This window comes from Rhinolophus sinicus, linkage group LG01, assembly GCF_036562045.2.
Source record: "Rhinolophus sinicus isolate RSC01 linkage group LG01, ASM3656204v1, whole genome shotgun sequence".
NCBI lineage: Eukaryota > Metazoa > Chordata > Mammalia > Chiroptera > Rhinolophidae > Rhinolophus > Rhinolophus sinicus.
The window spans coordinates 38,876,587-38,892,217 of NC_133751.1; the positions used below are offsets into that span (position 1 = coordinate 38,876,587).

The window sequence follows — 15,631 nt, forward strand, 5'->3', positions numbered from 1 at the left end:
ATGTCAGGCATACTATGTTTTAATTGTGACAACATAAGAACAGTTGTTCAGCAAGGATTAATTGAGTGCTTATTCTGTGAGCAGAACTATGTCAGGCATTTGGGTCACAAAGGTGATACCGACAGGAACCCCCGTATCAGGATCCCAGAGTCTTGTGGGGGTGTCAGACCCACCAACAGACAGTTACTGTGCCATGTGTTGAGTGCAGTGGGAGACTGGAGGGGCATCTAAGTCATCCTGGGGAGGGAGGAGTTAGGAAAGGCTGGAGACTGGCAAAGAAAGACATTCTGGGGAGAGGGAAGGGTATTAGGTAAGAGAAAACATGGTGCATGTGGAAAATGTGCACAGCACTCTCATCATAAGTTTGGCATTGGCTGGCTTAGCAGAGTCTGCAGGCCTTGCCAAGAGATGGTGCGGTATAACAGCAGTTCTTGGGTGTTTTGGCCTCACACGTGTTAGCGTATGAGGCCAGAAGTGATCTGTGGGAAACTCTCTAAATCATCAAATATATTAAAAACTGTAAGCAGAGGGTTTTGTTCTAATCAGTCACTAGTCAAAATGGAAGTCCTCTCCTGGCATGAATGGTGGTGCATTAAGTATGACTATAAATTCTTTGTCACCCCTTCCAGTAAGCTGTGGAGTCTGTTTCCTCTCTCATTGAATCTGGGCTGCTCCTGTAATTTGCTTTGACCAACAGAGTACAGTGGAATGATGCTGGGTAATTTCCAAACTTGCATCTTAGAAGATACAAAGCTTCCCACTTTTGCATACTTAGAATGTTCCATCTTGGAATTTGTTTTTCTCAGTTCCAGTTTAATAGAAACTACAGAAGATCAAAAGTGATGCCCCAGTACTGTACACATCAGTTGGCCTGTCTCACAGCAAAGTTCAAGGCCTTTCCTCCCACGAAGAAAGGCTTCCCCAACCCCTGAAGGAAAGGTCTGTCCTGTCCCATACCACGTCTGGGCCAAGTTTAAGGCCTTGTGTTTTAAGCATGACAATAGTACAAAAGAGGTTCTGTTCTCGTGGCTGCCCACTGTAGCCTGACCTAAAATGGCCCAGCACTCATTTCTGCATAGATGCCATGCTTTTAGAATTCCATTTCAGGAGGAAAGGCCATGTGGAAGAGATCCGAGTCACTTAGCTAACAGCCATCAATAACCGCTAGCCACGAAGTGAGCCATCGTGGATGTTCCAACTCAGTGGAGTTCTCTGAGAGTTGCAGCCCCAGTCAACACCTCATGTAGCAGGTGATCTGCCAAGCTAAGTTTAGTCAAGCCAGAGTCATGCAGTGGTTTCAAAATAATATGTTACTCAGCAACACATAACCAACCAATTGCAGTGTTTGGATCAGAAGGAAAATAAAATGGAGATAAAGGGGCCAAAAGGGAGATTCTTCTGGACAAGACAGATTTGAGTATATTTACAGAGCCAAGAAGGAATGAGTAGAGTGAGAGTTAAAGGTCCAGGAGAGAGGGGAGGTATTTCAGCAAGTCTTCGAATGAGACATTAATGAATTGAATTAAAGACACAAATTAAGGTTCTGGCTGTGTAGAAGGCAGGGACCTTCATTCTCTGAGAGGGGTGGAAATGAAGTCAGCAGGGGTGATGATACTTAGCTTAGTGAACCATTTATCTTATAATACTTAAAATAACTTCAATCTGTAGCCAAGCAAATAGGTATTATTTCTTTATTTTATGAATTTAACCAGAGTAAAGAAAATATAATTTGATTCCCTCTTTAAAAATAATGAAAACAGAAAGAAGACAACATTCGAAAAGTAGCAGAATTGCTTTGACTGATGAAAATCTCTCAAACTCTGAAGTTGACTTTTGTGGAACACTTATGGAATATATTAATATTACACAGTTCATTCTTTTAGGGCCATTCGTAACAGCTTATTTAACATAGCAAAAACCTCAATATCTGTTAAGAAAAATGTAGCAAGGACTTGAGTTGAGGAAGGAAGAAAAAAATCTTCACTTTATCCATTCACTCAAAAACATTTCTTGCTTTAAAATTTGGTTGTTAAAAACAGGGCTGACATTACTTTGAATTATTTAATTTTGCTGGGAAATATTTAGTTTTCAGTCAAATAACTATGTATTTGACATAAACTTAATTTACTTTTAGAAAAACACATGGAAAATTATTATAAGCTCAATTTTTCTCAGTGAGAATGTATTAATTCAAAAACACATATGAAAGTCCACTATGTGCTCTGTTCTAAATGCTGAGGAAACAGGAATGGACAAGACAAAGTCCCTGCCGTCATGGAGCTTACATTTAAGTAGGGCCAAAACATATAACAAGCCTGTAATCAAATAATGAATAAGAATTGCAAACAGAAAGCGATTTGGGAAATGGCAATGGTAAACACAGACATCAGATGGAGAGATCCTGGGGTGGGAAGAGGGGTGGGGATTGGAAGGGTTGGGTGCCTGTTTGGAGAAGGTGGAGCTGTCAATCTGACATGTCAACAATGAGCCAGTGGTCAAAAAATCTGGGGGAGGAGCTTCCAAACAGAAGACACAAAATGTCCCCAGCTTCTCTCTGGGTAATGGCACACAATGCTGGTGCTAAGTTACAGGGCTGAGCAAGCCACATATGCCTACTAGAAATCATATTTACATTTCCAGTCTCCGAGATTTGGGCAATGTGGCACTGATAACAATACCTCCCAGATGTTTCAATAGGGGATCCACTAGAAAATATGAGATGTTATAAAAAGGGGATGGGAGAGAATAAAAGAAAGAAAATCACAAGAGAAACAATATTAAAACAGTACATTTTAAATGCCCTAAAGGAGAATTGCTGGAACCAAAAGTGAACACCTCCAGGAAAACATAGCCACACAGCAGAGGTTTTACACACATTTAGAACCAATTTAGACCATTTAGAACCAATACAAACAACTAACTTTGGGGGAAAAAAAACTTTTGTAAATTCCTATGATATTGATATAAACTATGCATAGTAAACTCAAGTGTGAAATTATTATTAGATTTGCTTGTAATGACAGGGTCAACTTGAGAACTTTCCTTCAGTGAAATTGATATTTCTTTGGCTGAAGTAGGTAAAATCCAAATTCATTTGCACTATGATAGCCCTTCCTACTATGTATTGAAAGTCCCAATATTGTCCTGGGGCCTGCTTGGCTTTTATGAATATTCTAGCCAGTCCAAGTCCAGTACCCCCAATATGAATGGCATATACTGAAACGAATGTCATCAGGGAGGCCACTGAGTCACCTGTCAGTGATTAAAAGGCAACTGGAGGACTCCAGTGGGCAGGGGATTTGGGCAGAATTGTGGCTAGAGATCTGGGACATGGAAAGAAAGAGACAGATGGGAACCAGAAAATGAGACAAGAGGCATATTTCCAGATGGAGCCATTTTATTTCCAAACATGAGTCAAAGCAGATATATACTTTCCTCCTTCCACACTGGATTTTTATCTTATATAATAGATTTGCTGCTAAAATCCTTCATAAAATCTGCCTTTCCCCTTGCAATGGGAAATAAGCAAAAAGTCAAAGATTAAAAGGTCATGCATAAAATATTATATCCACCAAGATAATTATATAATAATCTTAAATTCTTCACAAATCAATGACAAATCATTAAGACTACACTTCACTATATTTTGCAGCACTTCAAGATTTTTTCTTCATATATTTATGTTCATATTTCACAAGCAATGGTATTACAAAAAGACTATCAACTTTTTCATAAAATAGGAAAACAAAACAAAGCCATGGCTTTTTATTTTTTATTTTTCATAAGAACAAACACTAAAAGAAAATGAACTTAACCCCAAACCAAAATACCTTCAACATAAACTCTGTAGGTTTCCCACAGGAGTTCTTAGCACTCAGATTTTGGTTAGTTTAACTTCTCCTTATCTAGTGGTTTTTGTGTATTATGATTCACAACTGTTATTCTTGCAAGGAGAATTTCAAGCAAGAAGACCTTCAAGCAAGGTCTGAGGTGGGATACAGTGCAAGTCATTAGACAAATTATTCACATGTATAAAAGCTTTAATGAAACTCAAGTATTTCATCAGAAATAGTGCTTGTCCCCTTCTCCCTTTCACTCGATTTTCATCTGAGAGAATTCTAGCGATCTGTAATCATTTATTATATATACATTACTATAGGATTTGGCTCACAATTCTGGGGGCAAGGGGATGTCATTTTAAGGAAGTCTGTGCGTATATTATAATTCCTTTGCTGTAATTAGAGGTAGATAACCTCTAAGATCCAAACATTGGTTCCTTCAAAGGGTGTCAAAAAGAATAGTATTAAATGAGGAGTAAGAACCAAAATCCATAGAGTAAAAACTAACATTCCAGTTTGTGAGAAAAAAAAATAAAAATTGATGGTGCATGTGTCTGTGTATATGGAATAAATGACCTGAAGAAAACCACTGGAGAAGAAGAGTCAATACAATTTGCCAGTCTGACAAAAATGGTTGAAATTTATAGTGGAAGAGATCAAGTAATTCAAATCTCATAGATCAAGTAATTCAAATCTCTGATTTTAGAGGACAAGGAAAAGAGGCCCAGAGGTGGTAAATGACTTGCCTGAGTACATTAGCACGCTAAGTTGTATGATTATTTTTATACTCACACAGGCACACACGCTGTTGTATTTATTTCTGTGTTGCACATAAAATGCTACTAGGTTATATAATAAATATAAAATAACCATGCACATCTTCATTTCTTATTCCATTGCCAGAAGTGAGACTTGCCCATCTTTCAAATGAGCGAAAGGTAGTACTTTCTCCCCACTGATAAATGTGTTGTATCATTACTTGGCTGGACTGCTGCCTTCTGCAGTCCCTGGAAATAGCATGGACTGGGGGAGAAGTAAGAATGGCAGGAAGGAGAGCAGAGGTCAACCCAGGTCAGAATTAGTTTCTTGTTGGGCCAAAGATGTTCCCACTGGCAGTGAAGGCGTTACATCAAGTCCAACGTGGGCTACTGGGACGTCTAGACTTGGTGGAAGGAGATAATGAGGGTGTAGGCACCGGATGCCAGTGTGCGAGTTGCCCTTTACCCAGAAGAATATATTCCTGGGACGGTACAGAGCAGAAATGACCAGTGTTTGTCTTGCCTAAGCTATAAATGATAAACTTAGATGACTTTATCAGCTGCAGTCAGAGTTTCTAATTATCTTAATTTGTATAAGCATATGAACATCAAAATATTTAGGCCCAATGTATAGTAGTATTAATAGCTATTTTACCTTTTCCCCATAAAATTACATGTGGATATAACTCTAAGGTCGTTTTTGAAAGCTTTAGATAGCTTAATTATTTTTAATATTCTTTACAGACCTTATCCTGAAAAATCTTAAGTCTAGTTCCATATATTAACATTAAATAACTTTAAAAAATAAACAATACATTATATATACCAAAATAGCCCCATTTTAAAGCCACGTAAGTGAGAAACTTGAATTTTCAAGAATAAAACTAGACCCTCTATAGGTATTTTTCGTAATTTTAAACTAATAACTTCTTTCCTGACTATGCCAAATATTTACACACTGCTCTTGGTAATCTATGTCAGAAGTATGCATTATGAAAACAATAGGTTGGTTCATCTGCCTGTCTTTACTTGTTCTATAATGGAAAATTGATTCTAAATTTAAATAAATTTGGTCCCAAAAGTTCTCCCCCAAGGAGACAGTATAACCACAAATCGATGTACAGATATCCAGTGCATGAAACCTTATGTTTTCTAATAAGAGTGGTAGAAGGTAACTTTCAAGTATCATCATAATCCAACTGGACTTATAGATAGCTATCTCATAAACTTAACACTCTAAAGGAAGAAAGTCATTTGAGAAACTTGTCCTTGCTAGAACACCTTTGCCGAAATTCCCATAGGAAACAAAACCATCCATCCACAAAGGACAGAGAGCACTCGGTACCCAGTTCTGAACCTAAAGTGCACACATTTAACTGAACAGTCCTCAGAACTCAAAGTAAACTCTGGCAAGTTGAAGAAGAGCCCACATTTTCTCAACTCATTAAAGGTCACTGTATTACCCACAGCTGGAAGACTTTCTTCTACAAAGACACACTTGACAGCAGGACCCACAGCTATTTCTAGCTCCTAGTCCTGTGTCCTGCAGTGGTGGGTATTTGTAGTAGTTTGGCTAAAACAAGAATAGAGAGACTGGCCCCACTTTGAGAACCAGATTTAGATGTTTTTGCACTTACGTTAGTCAAATGTATTTTAAAAAATTAAATTAGCACACAGCAGGGAATAGAGGTTCCATAACTCACGAGTAATTAGGGGGAAATTAGTCGACTAAAAAGTGCATGTCTTTCCCAAGCAAGTACAGGAGGTCAAGAGGGGCACAAGCATTCCAGAAATTTTACTCCTTTACAGGTTTTGATCCAGCCACTTGATGTAACTATTCCTAGTCCGGAGTCCCACTGAGAAGTTGGTGGGCCAGCTGGTGAAAATCATGCACCCGTGGAAGCCATCCTCAAAATGGTCGAGGGTCACCTTCACACCTGCACTCTCCAAACGCTTTGCATACATGATCCCATCGTCTCTTAGGACGTCGTGCTCACACGTCAGAATATAGGTCTTGGGGAGGTGCTGCAGGACTTCCTGGTCTGCGATGAGTGGGGCAGAACGGGCGTCCAGCAGCTGAGGTATCTCCCGGATGATCCTGGCATTGCCGGTGGTCTGCATGACAGGCTTGTAGTTCTTGGTGATGGATGTGGGCAAGAGGGACGTCCAGTTTAGACGGGCCCTGAGGGCAGCAGCCTCTTCCACATCAAGGGAAGTGTGGTTGTTAACTATCATTGCCTGGATAAAGTCATGGTTGCCTTTGAAGTAGTCTATCCAGTACTTGACCATCACGTACCGGGGCACGATGGGGATGTTCACATTTTGCTGATAGGAGGGTGTGTTAAAATCTAAAGCTTGAAGAACAGGATAAATTAAAGCTTGCAATTTGAGCTTGTTTTTCAGGCTGGCATCTTGACTAAACTGGAGGAGAAGAAGCAAACACATTAGTTCATTTTGCATGGCTCCTTTTAGAGAAAACACACCTTAAAAAGTAGCTTAATGCATTACTTTCAATTAATCAAAGGGACACAGTTATTACATTTCTACCAGGCATGGTATTAAGTAGTTTAAAAAATAAATAGTTCCCCATTACCACCACCACCACAACCGTAACAAGCTGCTGGATATTTACTAAGAAAGGCATGATGTTGGCAGCTCATAGTAAACACTTTTTTTTAGCCTAAACACTTCCGTGGTGCATCAGCTCTTAGGTCTTTAAACCCTCTTTAGCACTTTACTTGTACCTATCCTTTGGCACTTAGCACACCTTGTTGGGTAATATGGATGGACAATGTGTGAACCTTATTTAGTTTTGTATTCCATGCAATGCCCCAAAAAGGCAATGGTCTCCTGGAGAGAAAAAAAGTAGTCTGACTCTTCCAAAGGATACGTGTGGGAAATGCTAAATTAATAGATGATGGGACTCCAGAGTGTTTTAGAAGGACCTCCGGGTATCTCCTCTGACGAGCACTTGGTCTTCATGCTTGGGGAGAGAGTGAGAATGCAAATAGTGCCGGCAAAGTACCCTCTATTCTACTAAATGAACATGTGCACAGAATGAAATCGATATGAGGAAAGGAACGGACCCCCCAACTCAGCAGATCTCAGTTCCCTCAGGCCTCCGTAAAATGTGAATACACTGCCTCATTTTGTAATTCTAGTGTCTAAAATGACACTAGAGGGATGTCCGCTGTCCTGGAGCTGACAGGCTTCTTTCATACAATGGGTTTGAGGAAGAAAGATGTAAGTTGTTTTGAAACGATTTACATTGGCTATAGATAAGGAGGGGGCAGGAAGAGGAAAAGCCAGGGAAGTTCTAGAACAGATGCAGAGTCCGTAAGGAAGAAGTATTGCTTACTTCTGTTAGGTAGAAGTTAGAAAATGGAGGAGGAGGAGGAGGGCTGGCAGTGAGGGGTCCAAAGTGCCTACAGAAAAAGCTTATAACTAGCTTTGATTAACTGCCTCCAGCCATGTATCTGTTTTTACAACATGACAAGAGGTGGTCTGGAGCAAGATAAGGATCTCAGAACTCCACCCATCTTAGGAGGTCACACTCTCCCATGGAAGAGCAGGTACCACCTTTTCCTGCCACATCAACATGTGACTCCCTCACCCCACCCAGCAAACTGTGTCTTCGGGACAAGGGGCCAGAAACCTATGCCTCTCTCTCCCCCCTCGGCTAGGCCCGTTCTCCCCCTGAGAACGTATCACTAATAAACCCTGCTTGCTGCTAATCAGCTTGCTGACCTTTGATTCTTCACTGCATTGGCAAAAAGAACCGAGCCTCCCACAACACTTCTGGATTGGCTGTGGGCAGCAGTCAGGAAAGTTCATGCGTAATAAGCAGGATGCAGTGGTGTCTGCTGGTTGGCTATTATATTTTTTTAGCTAGCCACCTCGAATTTGATTCAAAGCTTTAACACGTTTGTTAAATGTGAGGAATGTGAGCAGTTTGTTGTTGGTTTTGGCTGAAGGCTCTGTGATTAACCGATTAACCTCTTACCTCTTCTTTCCACCCTCTGGCCTGCTGTAATTTATGACGTCTCAGAGTTTTTCTCTTGTCAACTCCATAAGAGGAAGAAAATGTATACTTATCTTTGAGTTTATACAGCTGCCCCAAAGTTTGTTTTCAAAGAATTTAACCAGGTAAAGCTCAGATTAACTTGTATTATTACATGTAAAGTGGCTGAACCATTTAATATTTTCTTTGATAGTAAAAACAAACAAACAAACAAAAACATGGGGAAACACTTTTTAATTTTCTAATCTAGCTCAAAGTTCTAAGGAAACAGCCTTAGCAATTAGAATTTGAGCAAAACTACCCTGTTTTGGAAGTCCAGCATGAAAAAGGAGCAGGGGATACTTATTTTCCACACAATTCTACGGGAGCCCTCTAAAATGCTAGCCCTCTTCTCACTTAGATTGTACTCAGGGCCTTTACAAGGACTCAGAGATGACATTTCTGTCAGTGACCCCTCTTCCTACTTCAAAACAATCTGAGAGCCCTCAGGTTCAGGCATCTGAATAACCTGGCCACCTAGTGACCAGAATACATAGCGGAGAGTGTGTTGGTCTTTTGGAAATTATCATGCACCTTCCTACCACCAGTACCTCAGAGCAGTCTGTTACCTGTTGGCTCAGGGCAGCAGCTAAATTCCCACCAGCACTGTCACCAGAAATGCCAATTCTGCCAGCGTCAACCGAATATTTCTGTAAGACTTCTGGCTGCAGGAAGTACTTCGTGGCACGTTCAACATCGTGAATTTGAGCAGGAAAATAAACGTTGGGAACTAGCCGGTATCTGTGAAGACAACATTTGTATTCATTTAAGGATTTCACCAAGTCTTTACAGGCCATTTAAAGTGTAAGGAGAACCTGATGATGCCAGAAATAAACAGGCAAGGAATTAAAATAAACCACTGATTTACTTGCAAATCAAATACTTGTCGAAACTTCAAAGTAAAAGGCAGGTGTCAATTATTAAGATCTGGATAGGACCACAGTAGATCTGGAATATTATTTCTGGAAGTCAGCGTTCCATTCACAATATATCTGGATTGGAAGGGGACTCGGCAGAAACGGCCACTTCATTGGTCTCATGTGTAATGAGTCCATAAGGTATGCTTTATGACTTACTTGGTAAATACAGTAACTGTATACTCTGAAGAGGTCACGCCAGCCTGACATTAAACCCAAGAATGCATTCACTCCCTGGAAGGCTGGAACTACAATGCCAGTTGTCAACCAGTAAAAAGGAAGCCAAGTCTGCCAAGATGGCACAAGGCAGGCCCTTTGAGACAGCTCTGGAGCTTGTCCTACTGCCCCCACTTTGCAAGATGAGAGACCCTTTGGGATCCTACTCTGTATATTTAGTAGAATTCATATTCCCTCAAGAATCCCAAAGAACCCTGGTTTTGTGAAATGCCCCGCTCCTAATATCACCTTACAAACCCATATTTTGGTAGTGCCAGCTCGGAGGGCCCTCTCAGTCTCCACCTTCCTGTCTTGCTTATTGCTCCTCAGTCATCCTTCAAGCCTTACTCGAGGGTTTGGCCTCCTCCAGGCATCTTTCCTTGATTATAACTCCACTTGCTTCTGGGGCTGGGCTAGCTACCATTCCTTGCTACTTCTGCGTGCTGGGTTAGTTAAGTCATATTTAGGCCAGGAGCAGAAACCTCATTTTCAAAGCCATCTTATCTTGATCTTGTCTTGCTTCATCTCCTAGGGGCCTGTGAGGAGGGGGCCTGGGTATTGGAAGGCGACCTGGGGCCAGGGTGTGGAGCTGGAGGGCTGGGTCATGCCCTGAAACATTTTGTCAACGAAAACCCCTGAAGCATTGAAGGGGGAACAGCCACATTTACCCCCTCCTACAAAACCCCTCTTTGCTCGGGGAGTTTATGATTTTTTCCCTCTGCTCTCGCCTGACCTCCCGCAGCTCAAACACGCCAAATCAATTTGAATAGACCAATCTTGCTCTCCCGCAACTCATTCCTCTGGCCGTGCCTAACAGGGTTATATTACTGTTCTTATTGTCTCATTTTAAAATGATTCCTTTATGTATTTCCTCTAAAGAGCCTGTTCTCTGATGTCAGGGACTGTTTTATTCATCATCGTGTTTCCAGTAGCTATCAAAGTGGCCAGGTACATAACCATCATCCAGGCAGTAAACCTTTTGAGTATTATTAATATACCTTCATTTTGCAAATGACGAAACTGAGGCACAGAAATGTTATTTGATTTGTAAAATAAGTCTAAAACAGATGAAAACAAGGCAGGATAGAAACTAATTACTTAACTAAAGCCTAATAATAGTTAAGAACTCCGGTCTTTCGATTTCCATTTTATAATTAGCATACTTAGCATCAGAAACTAATTTTTTCTAAGGTACTCTATGTAAGGCCATTTATTTCTCCTACCTAAAAATCCAGCTAGTTAATTAAATACCATGGCATTCAGTGCAATTAAAATCAAATGGACAAGTATTTGTCAAATACTTTGATAAGCAATAAATGTAGGTTTGTTCATTCAGGAATTACTATAATACATCTAAAAACTAAATGCAATACAAAATTCCCTTAGTGGTTGTCTTAGAACAGATGAAACAAGTTTTCTAATTTCTTTCTTATTTTTCCATCTGTAGTGATCAATTAATCATCCGAAATGTTTTTTCTCTGGTTCATTTTCACTGTCTAAAAGCCGCTGCTATAGTATTCCATTCTGAACAATGGGTGAAAGGAGTAGGATTACACCATTTTGTCCACTAGGGGGAGAAATCTCACATGATTCTATTTACCCCCCCATTCTGGGAGTAAGTCTCAATTTTTTAACTTCAGTATTACCAAACTGAATTCTTAATTCTTTCAATTAAATAACAATACAACTGCACTTTATGAGTCACGTTGTGAAAATAAAGGCTATTTTGTTTCGGCAAGATTCCATATATCATGATAAACTGTTTTCCTGGTGGCCTGGGACGTCAAAATATTAATACATTCTACCTAATCACACATGAATTAAATTTTGAGATGTTGTTTCACAAAAGGTCTTAGTGACTTTGATTAAAAAGAAATTGGTAATCTAAAATACATGCTACTCCCTCAAATCTTATCAGTCAGTTATAACTGGCTAAGATAACAGAGTAAACAAGCTTACTTAACAACAAACAGGTTATGATGCAACAGTCTTCCTGCTGCCCTTAAAGATCTACCTCCCCAGCATTTGTTGAAGCTGGAAACATTCTCGAGCTTTAGTCAATAAGAAGGGACACTGTTTTCACAGACTGGAGAATAGAGTGAAACTGGATATTTCTGAGGTCACCTAGTGTAAGATGAGACTGCAAAGGAGCTTGAAATTGACCTGAGCAGTATAACAAAAGTTCCATAATATCTTCATAGACACAGAAAACTGAGGATCAGGAGGAAATTTATGAGAGGTATAGCCAAAGAAAGCATGCGTAAATATAGTTATCTGCTGCTTTTGTTCAAAGCTATGTTCCCGCAAAGTACTAAAAGAGCATCCTGCCTTTTTTTTAACTTAACAATTGTAGCTCTTGAGTAAAAGAACTTGATGAATTTGTGGCAAATACAGTCTCCAATTCTCCAACTCATTGCATGGATAATGACTCTCCAATGCCAACTTTTGCCTGTTTATTACTGTGCATGCCTCCTAGAAGAACAAAATTTAGTGTAGATTCAGGAATGAGGTTAAATCAATTTAATAAATCTATACATTCTATAAAAATTATCTTATTCCTGCTAGGTGAGGCTCCTCACCAAGTGCTCTACGGATGTGTTTTCACTCACATCTCAAAGCAAATCTGTGGGTTTAAGGATGAAAACATGAGGTTCAGGGAGGGAGTATAACTGGTCTACCACAACTAATGAGGGGCAAAGCTGTGATCTGAATTCACAATGTACTGTGAAACCCACATGTACCTCCCCTTTTAAAATATTCTCCTTCTTCAAAACTCACAGCCTTTTAAATGTGTGCATGTGTGTTTTCCTTACCTCACCAAAGTGGTAAGATCTCAAAACTGCAGATTTCTGGCATCCGAGAGCATCTCTCATGATTTCAATGGTTTTACAATATTCTCAAAACAAACCACCTAGTACAGTGCCTGGGCACATGGTGCATGCTGTGAATGAGAACGGGGTGCTATAATAATAAATCATAAATCCCTAACTGAGCAGGTGTTGGTGGGTAGTCATGTCCCAGGCATGTAACATCTTTAGTGAAAGGTTTTTAAGCAAGCCCTGTACATTGTTCTTGTGCATCTAGGCTAACACACCTTTGAAATGCCAGAAGTAATACACTTCAAAGGTGTAACAAGCCTCAAGAGAGCACATAATCTTGTTAACTATCCTGTAACCCAACCCGACCCACCCTTGCTTTCTCTGAGCTCCATGCAATCTTTTGTAAATTCCCTCCGTAATTCCAAATGCACAAAAGAAACTGCAATCTGTCACTCTGGGCATTTGAGAGCTAGCTTCTTGGCAACTGTCATCCATTTTGGCTCAAATAAATTCTTATAAAAATCCTTCTACAGGTTTGGACATTTCTTAGGCTGATGATCTTTAATAACATACTTTTCTTTCCACCAAACAAAATTGTAAATATTTATTTTATACCTTTTACATATAAAATATATGTCATATAACACTATCTGCAGTGAGAAAAGTAATGAGCCATATGGCATTAAAAACATAAAAAAAGGAATTGTTCCTAACCCACGTACTCTTCAGGCACACCTCCAACGAATCCACTTCCTGTACCTATGCATAGCTCAGAGTTTCTCAACTCTGTGCACACTGTAGGATAATCCTGGGTGCTTTAAAACAACACTGACGTTTGAGCCCCTCTACAAAACATTCCAATTCATTTCATCTTGACATGAGCCCCACATGTCTCTATTTAAAGAAAAATTCCCCCAAGTAATTCTAATCTGCAGCCAAAGTTCAAAAATATTACTGAGTCCAGCTATATTGTCATTCTTTTCTAAACATATCTCCCTGTTCCTGTACCGAATATATTGGTCCCTCTCCTCATCCTCTATATCCTTCCCCCAGCAACTGCTCATCAAATGTTCCTATCCTTTAAGTCCCATTTCAAATGCCACTTCTTCCATGAAACCTTCTGAAAGCCCAGGCAAAAGAAACTGTTTCTCCTTCCTTGCAACCCTCAAAGTCTTTCTGACAATAGGTCATACCACACACACCTCAACTTCCTCTAGAAGTGGACGGAAAGTCCCAATTCTGCACTAAAGAGTTTGATGAATACCTCCCTGAAATAAGCAGCAGCATGTCTATGATCTGTTACTTTATAAGCTGCTTTATTAACAGGGCGATGGAGCAATGCTTGGAAAGACTGACAAACTGCTCTTTAAGTCACAGGCAGGTACTGTACGCAGCCCGGAGTTGAGAGGAAATGTGAGTTGTTCCAATTCTGTGGAAGTCAAAGCTCTGCATGTCACTAGTGCTCTAGTGATATTGTAAAGGACATTCTCCCTCAAAATAACCTAACCTGGAAACACTGTGTACAGTCTTCTGCTGTGGAAAAGGACACTGAGTTCTCCCCACGTAGCGCCAGTTAGGTGAAATGTACATGTGATATTCTGGAATGAAAGTATACTCTTGTTAGATGCAGCAGGAATGAGATAAAATCTTATCCCCTTTTTTTTTTTTCCTTTCCACCATCTCCCAAAAGGAGCATACTACATTCACCTTTAGAATACAAAAAGGTTAATATTCTCCTCAGTCAGAGAGAACCCGTACCTTCAGTAGCGGTTATCTTAAACAAATCGATAGTTACATTCACATAGTGCTCTCTGTTCGTGGGAGACATCTCCAGAGGAGGAATCTACTTATTCCTCTAACAGCTAGATGCTTCATTTCCATTAAAAGAACGCACAGTAAAACTGCACAAAAGTGGAAGGATTGTGAATGGACAGTTGTTTCTCTTTTTGTTCTTAAACTGTGGTTTGTGCATACAGGTTGAGGAATGGTCTTCTTTTCTTGTTCTGCTCTCAAGATTGGCCCCTTGAGATAGCTTTGAATACCAGACCTTCAGCAAGGGAGAGCTGACATTAGCAAGGGCTTGGCTAACTGAGTAAGAATAACATTCAAAAGAACTGACATGTCAGGCTGCTTCACCTGATTTGCTCGATCAAATCCTATGTGATTGAGCCTAGAATTGTGAGCCCATCCAAGGATGGGATTCTCTGACTCTGTTCACCAGTTAAGACTCTGTATCTCCATACACAGCAGAGAGGTCCCCGACTCTGTTTATCTAAACTGCCTCCTCCCATTCAGATGGGAACCCCGCCTTTAACCTCAAGGGTAAATAGAGAGCCAGAGCACTCTCCCTGGTGGCTACCGAAGCCCAGGGAGGCTTGGTGCCCTGTCCTGGCCTCCTTTCTCCGTGTCACTTCAGAAGCTAAACATAGCTCGGTAGGGTTCAGGCATGGGTAGAATTAGGCTTCACAACCACCCCGTAATTTACAGTCATGGGTGTTCTGTTACTGCAGCACAGGCTTTTTGTAAAGCTCCAGTTTTCCCCCCAGAAATTGCAAAAGGCCTAAAGCACAAGAGAGAAACCAGTGGATTTTTGTTAGTAGAAACTGGAACCAACAAGACATTCGTTAAACATGTCGGAAAAAGAGATCCATATTAAATTAATGAGAGTGAAGAAAATAAAACAACCTACTTCTCAAGAGAAGCCACAATATTCTCTTCCTGTAGTACTGAATTATTTGTCATACTGGCCTTTCTTTGGCTTTGCTAAGGTTGGCCTGGACTGAATAAAAGGAAAGTTTTGAGCAAATCTTCCCTTTCGTATAGGGGAACCCTTAGGAATGTGGTCTGCTCACCTTCCAGGGCTGCCCAGGTTGGGGGGATGTGTGAGGATTTCTCTGCTCAGGACTAGGCAGGTAAAGGAGCAGAGGGAAAGTCACAGCTAGGTCACTGTCACTCTGTGTTTTTCAGAGTCTCTTATTTGTACAACTAGTTATCAAGATGTGTGTTGTATGGTACCCCTAAA

The 15,631-nt window shown here is 40.3% G+C and overlaps 1 protein-coding gene across 2 annotated transcripts in view; it reads right to left on the bottom strand.

Moving 5' to 3' along the window:
• Positions 1–3,379: 3,379 nt before the first annotated feature.
• NCEH1 (neutral cholesterol ester hydrolase 1) overlaps positions 3,380–15,631 on the bottom strand; it is a 59,068-nt gene continuing 46,816 nt past the window's right edge. For both annotated transcript variants that reach the window (XM_019735037.2, XM_074327972.1), the window contains 2 exons: positions 9,227–9,398; positions 3,380–7,018 (listed from right to left, as the gene is read on the bottom strand). In XM_019735037.2, the coding sequence (XP_019590596.2) occupies positions 6,401–7,018; positions 9,227–9,398 (790 nt within the window). In that variant the 3' untranslated portion in view covers positions 3,380–6,400. The remainder of the gene's footprint in view (positions 7,019–9,226; positions 9,399–15,631) is intronic.